The sequence below is a fragment of the Bufo gargarizans genome, chromosome 2, assembly GCF_014858855.1.
Source record: "Bufo gargarizans isolate SCDJY-AF-19 chromosome 2, ASM1485885v1, whole genome shotgun sequence".
NCBI lineage: Eukaryota > Metazoa > Chordata > Amphibia > Anura > Bufonidae > Bufo > Bufo gargarizans.
In genome coordinates, this window is record NC_058081.1 from 54,627,162 (window position 1) to 54,637,839 (window position 10,678).

The window sequence follows — 10,678 nt, forward strand, 5'->3', positions numbered from 1 at the left end:
GTGTAGACATGCACATAGAGCGTTGAGGAACGCCGAACATGGCAATTGAGGACAGAGTGACATGACACTGAGGGACGGACCCACGGACGCATTGCAGGGATCACAGATGATGACGTGAGTGATTAGACAGCTGTGTAGACATGCACACAGAGCGTTGAGGAACGCCGGACATGGCAGTTGATGTTTGACTCCACATTTGTTGCATAACAATTACAGACATCATGCGATGATGGGGTTGACTTATAGGGTGATCGGTGGTCACTCAGGTGAGACATAGGTAAATTAGGCTAAAGAGGGGTTGAGTAAATATGCATTCTCATTGGTCAGTCTATTCCATTGCCTGCAATTGGATAAAGTGGATTGGGGGGGGGGGGGCACACTTGTTTTTACTATAAATATATGGATGTAACACGATGTGAATAGGCTTGACAAAGGCTGTATATCAGCCGAAACCTAGCTTTGAAGTCCTAATAAAAGTCGATGATGTGAGATGCTGCATTTATCCGTGTTATATAGGCATGTCACTGTCACTGCTGCAGTCAGAACAATGAAGCCCAGCAGGTAGAAGAGTATGCCAATAAGTAGATTTTTTTCTTACCTCTTTATACAGCACAGATGACATTTCGGCACACAGCAGTGAGTCGTATCATGACAACTCCAGACTCAGTAGGGTGGGAATGTATTCAGGGCCAGGTTTCAGTTTAATTAGACAATACTCTATACAAGTTGATAACACAAGCATTCATACAAAACTGGAAAATAAACCATGCCCCACATAGGGGAAAAAAAAAAAAAATGTATGAGGGAGAACAACATAAAAAGACAGGATCTCTATGCCTCCATGTGGCAGACGGGTTTAGGTCAGAACTGCCCTCATGGCAGATACACGCTCAGGTAAGGGTCATTCACCACCGGCACTGTGTGAAGAACCCACGTGGAAAGTCTTTTCTTTCTCTTGGTAGTAAAGAAGTCCAGAAAGGGCTTGTATAATTCGCGGTGAAGAGGGGACGGCGAGAGAAGCTGCAGCAAGGTGTGCGGTCAATACACATTCTTCTAGGCCGAGCCGCCCCCAGAGGCTGCGACCGGCACAAGTCCATGACTCTCCGCACTATTTCACCAGCGGCCGGGTTTTGTCATCATCACTGCACTGATGAGCTTTGTATTTTTTCACCTCGGCCATGTACTGTGCCCATGCTCCACCCTTATGTGTCAGGATCTGTAAAAAGGAAGAAGAAGAAAATGTCAGTCACCATTGCACGCAGCGGTATGTATCCAGCAGAATGCGGACTCAAGTACAGTGAATGGTGTCTGCATTGGAATTGCAAACAGATGGTGCACCTAGTCTTAAAGGGGTATTCCAGTTGATACAAGTTATCCCCCCCCTGATCACAAGAACAGGAGCCCCCGTACCCCATTGCTGCTCCCTTAAAATGACAGTAGCAGCCAGTTGCACATGTGTATGGCCGCTCCATTAATTTCTATGGGAGTTCCAGACATAGTGGAGTGTCGTAATTTGTCTATAAAATCGCTTTTATTAATATGCAAATTACCTACATAAGGAGCCCAAGGGGCTGTCCCTCTGGCCGTTGGAGCCCAGCCGCGCCCATTACCACCCCACTGCTAATTTATTCACTCCTTCACCAACGTAATGTTTGTGCAACGCCCGTAATCCCATGCTGTGTCCTGGCATCAGCCTCACAGAACTCATTGCGCATGCGCCATGAGTTCTGTGAGGCCGATGCCAGGACGCTGCGCAGGCGCTGACGTGTATCCAGGGCGCTGCACAAACATTACGTCGGCGAAAAGGAGTGAATAATTTAGCAGTGGGCGGTGCTGGACTCCAACGGCCGGAGGGACAGCCCCTTGGGCTCCTTATTGAGGTAATTTGCATATTAATACAAGCAATTTTATAGACAAATTACAAGACACAGGGCAGTAATACTAGTATATTGTAATATAAATCGTGGAGACTGATGTGGTGATGTTAACAGCTCAGTAAGTGACATCCTGGTGACAGAATCCCTTTAAGGTTGGGCAGTGGGTCGAGCCTCGCTGGATCAGACAGTATGAATACATGGACCTCCAGGATTAGTCAGGCTCCAGCTTTTTCTGCATCACTTCCAGGAGGCTCCAATGCTATACAATAAGGGCCCACGGTACATTTCAGACCCTCCCATCAACAACCCAGCATTTCACGACAAAACCGTCTCACCTCTTCATCTTCTGTCTTTGGCTTCTTGGCTACAATGCCCGTCTTCAGGGCCAGCTTTGCCCCTCCTCTACGCTTGCCCACCTGGGGGTGGAAGGGACAGAAGACTGCAACCGTTATACGAGCCCTGGCAGCCTCTCTGTGTCCCTCTATATAACAGAATATAAGGGAGGCCTGGGTTAGACAGGCACAAGACACTCCCCACCTCCAGACAACGCCACTCTCTTCACCAGATCCTAGAGATGGGGGGTAGGGGGGGAAAGCTTGTGGAGATCAGCAGGATTAGGAGGGGCTGCTTCATCCACATTAATTACAAATACAGACATTTACTGGTGCAACAAGGAGAAAGAGCCCTGTAAAGTGGGGGAACCCTGAAACACAGAGCTAAACCTCCAGGGGAGGCGCACTGCTGCTGTGGTCCCCCACCCCTTTACATGGGCACCTGCATAGTAATCATATATAGTGCCCGTTACATTCCCGGCTCCTAGAAGTTTCCCTTACATTACAGAGGCCGGTCCGCTGCATACAATACTAACCGCAGAGACAAACTCCCAACAACATGGCCTGCTCAGGGAATTAACATACACTGCACCATTCTAGGAAGGGCGCTCATATCACAGCCAGATCTGCTGCAGAAAGTTCTGCGACTGTAAAAAGTAAATTCTAAACGTGGGAGTGGAATTCTGCAAACCCCATTAGATGTAAGGGACGCTCACAGGAAGTTCTGCAAATGTGCAGATTGTGACCCGAAACCCCCTCCCCAGGGATCAGCTGTACTAACGTCAGACGTCACTGAGGGGCACGCACAAACACCGATCTCTCCTGTACTACTATACAGGCCTGGGGCAAACTCTTTCAAGAGGACCTTCACTGTAGACTGCTGGCCAATCAAATTCTAGTAGGAATAATTAAGGAATGGCACAACAGAGTGATAATAGAGGCTCAAGAATTGTTACTACAAGGAGAATGCAAGTAGTTACTATAACAGACATGTCCGCTGTCGCCACAAAGGTGAGCTGCACATAGAGCAGGAAGAGCTGAGCAGATTGATGTACAGTTTACGGGAAAAGATTCAGAATTTTTTTTTTTATTTATTCATATATGGCTACTTTCACATCTGTTTTGTGCTGTCTGGTTCATCAAAGCCGCAGCGCGGCGCTTCAATTCACCAGAATGCGTTCCGTTCCCATGACGAACAGAAAATCGCTGTAAGTGGCGTTTTTGTGTGCAGCATGGGACACTGAACATGCCAAAAACCATGCAAGTCAATGGTGCTGGATTGTTATTTTTGGAGAAATATATATAAAAAAAGCCGCACTGACTTACAATGGTTTTAGATCAGCCATGTTCAGTCTCAACATAACACAAACAGATCAGTTCTGAACAGATGCAGGCGGTTGTATTATTTGAAAGGAAGCGTTTTGCTGTGTTCCCATGCCGGATCTCTAGACCGGACAGGAAAAACGCAGATGCGACAGTAGCCGAAGTCTCCGCATTTTCTGACTCCAGTTGTACACATGGAGGTGTTACCAGTGATTGAATTCAGTGTGGATTCACGCGATTATGATCGGGAAACACGGCCCAGATGTCTGCTGCATTTACCGGACCGACCGCGGCTCCCATGACCTGACTGTATCATGGTAATTTAGGACACAGAAGGGTCTGTCTGACCGCAGTGTACTCCCATCATCATCATGCGAGTACACTGCAATAGCCCCGTGGTCAGATACAGCACGGTGGTGTGAACCAGCCCCAGTGTGTACACAGACATAGCAGTCAGTCCCTCAGAGCGGCTTGAGTTCAGAAACAGATATAAATGACAAGTTTTATAGCTCTGCAGGAAAAGAGTCTGTATATAAATCAGCTCAGCTCCATGCCGCCTGCACTTCTCCTGACACATTCTTGTATTCCCCATGATGTAACAATTCTGTAGCGGGTCTCCTTTTAACTCTGTGCCATGCAGTTCCTCTGTTATTCCTCCTGGAAATTTACAAATAAATTAACAATCAGCTTTAAAGGGAACCTGTCACCGGGATTTTGGGTATAGAGCTGAGGACATGGGTTGCTGGGCGGCCGTTAGCACATTTGCAATACCCAGTCCCCATAGCTCTGTGTGCTTTATTGTATAAAAAAAACCGATTTGATACATATGCAAATTAACCTGAGATGAGTCCTGTCCCTGACTCATCTCAGGTTAATTTGCATATGTATAAAATCATTTTTTTTACACAATAAAAGCACACAGAGCTATAGGGACTGGGTATTGCGGATGTACTAGCGGCCATCTAGTAACCCATGTCCTCAGCTCTATACACAAAATCCCGGTGACAGGTTCCCTTTAAGGCTACATTCACACAACCGTGAAAAAAAAAAAAAAATGAAAAAAAAAGGGCAGTTAAAGGGGTTGTGTCATTTCAGTACGCAGCATTTATCATGTAGATAAAGTTACTACAAGGGACTTACTAATGTATTGTGATTGTCCATATTGCTTCCTTTGCTGGCTGGATTCATTTTTCCATCACATTATACACTGCAATCCATCAGTGGTGGTCGTGCTGGCACAATATAGTACAGCGCCGGAGATGGCCGAGTACAGCACGTGATCATGATCAGTGTGATCCAGTCCCAATAAGTATGAGATTACACTAATCTCATCTATACTTTATGGATGGTTTCTGCACGGATTTCCATATCCACATCATGTCAATTATATTGGCGGTTTTGGGTGCAGATTTCACCCTTTTCAATGAAGTGTGAGACCAGCAGCAAAACTGCACCTAAGGGCTCTTTCACACTTGCGTTGTCCGGATCCGTCGTGTACTCCATTTGCCGGAAGTGCCCGCCGGATCCGTAACACCGCAAGTGAACTGAAAGCATTTGAAGACTAATCCGTCTTCATAATGCTTTCAGTGTTACTATGGCAGCCAGGACGCTATTAAAGTCCTGGTTGCCATAGTAGTAGTGGGGAGCAGTATACTTACCGCCCGCACGGCTCCCGGGACGCTCCAGAATGACGTCAGAGCGCCCCATGGGCATGGATGACGTGATCCATGCACGTGGGGCGCCCTGACGTCACTCTGAAGAGCCCCGAGAGCCGCACGGACGGTAAGTAATCTGCTCCCCACTACACTTTACCATTGTAAACAGGACTTTAGCGTCCTGGCAGCCATGGTAACCATTTAGAAAAAGCTAAACGTCGGATCCGGTAATGCGCCGAAACGACGTTTAGCTTAAGGCCGGATCCGGATTAATGCCTTTCAATGGGCATTAATTCCGTATCCGGCCTTGCGGCAAGTGTTCAGGATTTTTGGCCGGAGCAAAAAGCGCAGCATGCTGCGGTATTTTCTCCGGCCAAAAAAGGTTCCGGTCCTGAAATGAAGACATCCTGAACGGATTTCTCTCCATTCAGAATGCATGGGGCTAATCCTGATCAGGATTCTTCCGGCATAGAGCCCCGACGACGAAACTCTGTGCCGGAACAGAACAACGGAAGTGTGAAAGAGCCCTTAATCAACGGTTAGAAATTTCGGATATGGTTAACAAATGCCGATAAATCCACATGGAAATTCATGCGGCTCTTATGTGCGTGAAGTGAATGGGTCCGCATCTGAGAAATGGTGCGAATGCAGCCTGTGCCCACATACCGCGGACTGGCTGTTTATGGGCAGCAATACGGGCACAGCCGGCATACGGCCATGTGCATGAGGCCTAAAAGGAATCGGACACCGAGATCTACAGTAATACACGCGTATCAGACTTCAGGAGTGCAGATCACTGTTTTTGATTTTCCTACCACCCCCGGTTCCCCCGCTGTCAGCGCTCAAGTCTGTGCTGAAATACAGACTCCTGCGCTGTTCTAACATAATAGAGAGGACTCATGGGCGCATGCACGGCAGTCCTGACAATGGATTTTCAGTGCAGCTTTGAGCGCTGACAGCGGGGGAGCCGGGGGCGGTAGGAATATAACAAATAGTGATCTGGACTCCTTACCTGCAGGACTGCTTATGTGTCACTGTAGATAATGGCCCAGATTCCCTCTGATATAACATATGGAGCCGTCAGAGCAGCTCCCTGATGGATTCACAGAGGCAGGGAAAGCAATAAATACGCAGCAAGTGAAAGCTGTGGAGGAACAAAAGTGTTGAAAATGTTCAATAAAGAGCGATTAAATTTATTTTTTAGCCCAAAACGAGTAGACTGGAATAACAGAAATAAATGCCCCCAAAGGTGTCTGCCGACGTGCAATCCATTGCTGGACATTGTTGGGATGTTAAAGGGGGTTTTACAGAAATAGAAATCTTGACGACCTAGCGTTATTGTGGGCTTAACCTTCAAAACTGCCACCCATCAGCGTCCGGCTATTAAAGGATGGGACAGGGTGTGGGGTACCGAACGTCAGACCCCCACCCATCTGGTATTCACGAGCCTTTGTAAACCTAGGCCATCAGTATTAAGAAGGGTTGTCCAAGTGTTTAATACCAATGACCTATCCTCCTGACCGGTGGATGTCTGACTCCCAGCACCACACGCCGATCAGCGCTCAGTCCCCTTCCTGGGCCAGTGACGTCACGCTCATCAGTCACATGACCTAGGCGCAGCTCAGCCCCATTCAAGAGACTGCAATATCAAGCGCACCATACAATGGATGGCGCCGTGCCTCTTCAATCGGCAGGGGCGCCAGGAGTCATTCCCCAACGATCACGATCAGAATAGGACATGGGGGTTTTCTGAGATTTTGATACTGATGATCTCAATATCTGATAGGTGGGGGTTTTGCTTGTCACCCATCACTGTCAACTGAAATACAGTTTCTAAAGGGAACCCGTCACCTCCAAACACATAAAACCAACATCATTACCTTACAGTAGCCCCCAGTCTGTTCTTCCATCGGTTGCTGCATACTGTAAACAAACGCAGTTTTAATCACCCTTCTTGCTATCCTCAGAGTCAGTTTGAAGTCAAGGAGGCAACGGCCTCCTTGCTTCAAGTAAAAATAAGCCTGCCCCTTACCCGTCCTCTTCACTTTGATTGACATCCTGCCTAGAGGCTGGGATCGCGCAAGTCTCGTGCGCTCCATGTTACTGCGCGATCCCGGTTCCCGCAGTCAGCCGGCAGCTTTGTTCTCACTGCGCATGCCCCGGCCATTTCAAGTGTGCGCTCGCGCGCCCGGCGTTTCTTTTGAGGTAATATAATATTTGTGCCCCTGGATAATGTGCCTAAATAGTGTAATACCTGATGCTGGTGAGGTCGGGGGCGAAGCTTGACCACTGGCTTGCGTTCTCCTGCGCCTGAAGCCAGTGATCAAGCTGACTGTGCGGACAAGAGACGCCGGGTGCACGCGCACACACTTGAAAATGCAGACGCATGCGCAGTGAAAACGAAGGGCTGGCTGACTGCTGGAACCAGGATCGCGCATAACATGGAGCACACCGGGCATGCACAAGACTTGCGCGATCCCAGCCTCTAGGCAGGATGTCAATCAAAGTGAAGAGGACGGGTAAGGGGAAGGCTTATTTTTTACTTGAAGCAAGGAGGCCGTCGCCTCCTTGACTTCAAGCTGACTCTGAGGATAGCGAGAAGGGTGATTAAAACTGTGTTTTTTTTACAGTATGCAGCGATGGAAGAACAGACTGTGGGCTACTGTAAGGTAATGATGTTGGTTTTATATGTGTTTTGGAGGTGACAGACTACCGCTTTAAAGGGGGTAGTCTGAGTGTTTAAAGGGAACCTGTCAAGGTGATTTTGTGTATAGAGCTGAGGACATGGGCTGCTAGATGGCCGCTAGCACATCCGCAATATCCAGTCCCCATAGCTCTGTGTGCTTTTATTGTGTATAAAAAAAACTATTTGATCTATATGCAAATTACCCTGATATGAGTCTAGCGTGAAGGAGCCCAGCATCCTCCGAATCTTCTCCTTGCTCCCCGACGTCAGAAAGCTAGAGCGCCGTAATCTCATGCGCAGTTCCTTCCCTGAGGCTGATGCCAGCACAGGGAAGGAAAACTATGACAACACTGCGCATGCGCTAGCTCGCGCATCGCGAGATTACAGCGCTCTGGCCTTCTGATGTCGGGGAGCAAGGGAGATTCTGAGGATGCGGGGCGGTGCTGGGCTCCTTCACGCTGGACTCATCTAAGGTTAATTTGCATATGGATCAAATAGTTTTTTTTTTTACACAATAAAAGCACACAGAGCTATGGGGACTGGGTATTGCGGATGTGCTAGCGGCCATCTAGCAACCAGTGTCCTCAGCTCTATGCCCAAAATCCAGGCGACAGGTTCCCTTTAAAAGAGTTTTCCAGGATTTTTATACCGATTACCTGCATATGGTTAGGTGATCGGTGGGGACCCGACACCTGAGACCCCCGCCGATCAGCTGTTTGAGAAGACACCGACACTCCTGTGAGTACCAGACTTCCCTAGGCCGACGTCACGCTCATTGGTCACATGACCTAGGCGCAGCTCAGCCCCATAAGAGTGAATGGGGCTGAGCTGCGATACAGAGTACAACCGCTATACAGTGTGCGGCGCTGCGCTTTGTGAGCTGAGAGACGACCGTGGTACTTACAGGAGCGCCAGTGTTCTGTGAGATTTCCCTACCCTCGTCACTTCCTGTTGTGACGCAGACGCACCGGACATGACGTCCCCAGCTTTGGAAGTAGGTGTGCGCCGCAGGCGCGAAACGACGGGGTAGGGAAATGTCACACCAGAGTTGGGGAGAAGGGGCCACCTAATGCACATGTGCCGGGAGCCTCAGCAGCGGTCAGAGAAAAATTACGGGCTAGTGCGCAAGCGCGGCTAACTACTCTCGTCGGAATACACCGCGCTTGTGAACCAGCGGACAGGGAGATCTCTTATACCGAACATCCATCCGATCACCACGCCTGCGCAGTATGGGGGTAGGGAGATCTGATGGCCATTTGTCCTGTTAAATCTCCCTACCACTCACTGCGCACGCGCGGTGTCTGATGCCAGCTGAGAGGTAAGGCACAAGTGCATTAGGTGGGCCCTTCTCACCCTACCCAGTAATTGTGCGCCTGCGCAGTGCACCTCCTTCCAAAGCTGGGAACGTCATGTCCAGTGCGGCCGCGTCACAACAGGAAGTGACGAGGGTAGGAAAATTTCACGGAACACCGTTGTCATTTCAAACAGCTGATCAGTGGGGGTCCCGGGTGTCAGACCCCCACCGATCCAGGTCATCAGTATAAAAATCCTGGAAAACCCATTTTAAACACTGACCACCCCTTTAATACCTGTGTTCCAGTTTACACCCTCATCTCTGCCCCTACACGGGGTGTCAGCCAGCTTCCCTGCAATCCTGAGAGGACATGGTGGCACAGGCCTCTGTATCAGTGGCTCCCCAGCTGCTGTGAAACTACAAGTCCCAGCATGCCCGGCCAGTGTGCAGAACCTCCAGGCATGCTGGGGCTTGTAGTTGCACCCCAGCAGGGGCCAGTACTGGTAGGTACAGGGATGTATGGGGGCCCCGGGCTTCTCACCAGGATGACGGGCTTCCTCGTGTCCGGCTCCTTGCTCTCCTCCTTGTTCCCGGCCTCCATCTTCTTCTTGAAGAGCTCCAGGAAGCTGCCGTCATTAGCGAACAGATTCACCCCGGAGACCGAGGGGTGGTCGGCCGCGGGGTCTGGCACAGCAGGCTGGGGGGTTGGGTTCGGGGAGGATGGCGGCGAGGCGAGCAGCGGCGCCTCCTCCGCTTCCCCGGGCGGCGGAGGAGGTGGAGAGTCCGGGGCGGTGGCCTCCTCTCTCGGCTCCTCCGCTTTTACCGTCACTACTCTTACCGGCCGCGCCGGGGCCTCTGCGGCCTCCTCTCCTTCCTCGTCACCGTCTTCCTCCTCTTCCTCAGGCCGCGGACTTTTTTCCGCCATTTTGAGACGATGAGCGGGCACTTTAGAAAACGCGAAAAGCGTTAACCTGCAGCGGGCTCCGCCTCACCCGCATAAAGGTCGCCTTTCCACGTAACTCGCCAAGACTAAGAGAAATGGCGGGAAACTACGTTCAGAGCTATTAAAATGGCGGACTGGATCGACTTGAACGAAGTCGGTAGGGGGTGGGAGTGAAAATTTTGCTTGGAAACCCGGTGGCCAATGAGAAAACGCTAAACTTGAAACGTTGCCCAATCAAAGACTCCGGTAAAAATGACAGACAGCTTCGTTATCCAATAGACATTGCCTTCTTTGGAGTAACGTAGCCAATCAGATGTAACTACAGTAGACGCTGTTGTTAGGAAACGAAAGCCTATTGGTTGCGACATTGCCCTATCGCCTGCCTTCCAACTTATGATTGACGTCCAAATTGGCCAATCACCGTTTTGGAAGAAATCTGTTGTCCAATGACGTTTTACTGTCCTCACTTTGACAGTGATAGGCATTAAGCTAAGCCAATCATCAACGAGGATGTTTCTGCCGTTGACTCTATTGACATTGACTGACATATGATGTAACCAATGGCTGA

The 10,678-nt window shown here is 49.6% G+C and overlaps 1 protein-coding gene across 1 annotated transcript; it reads right to left on the minus strand.

Annotated features, from left to right (window-relative positions):
* Positions 1 to 680: 680 nt before the first annotated feature.
* On the minus strand, positions 681 to 10,295 carry TRIR (telomerase RNA component interacting RNase). The gene is made up of 3 exons (XM_044278943.1): positions 9,709 to 10,295; positions 2,213 to 2,293; positions 681 to 1,216 (listed from the first exon to the last, which is right to left on the minus strand). The coding sequence occupies exons 1-3, from the start codon at positions 10,090 to 10,092 to the stop codon at positions 1,109 to 1,111; spliced, it is 573 nt and encodes a 190-aa protein (XP_044134878.1). The 5' UTR covers positions 10,093 to 10,295; the 3' UTR covers positions 681 to 1,108.
* Between the last annotated feature and the right edge of the window lie 383 nt (positions 10,296 to 10,678).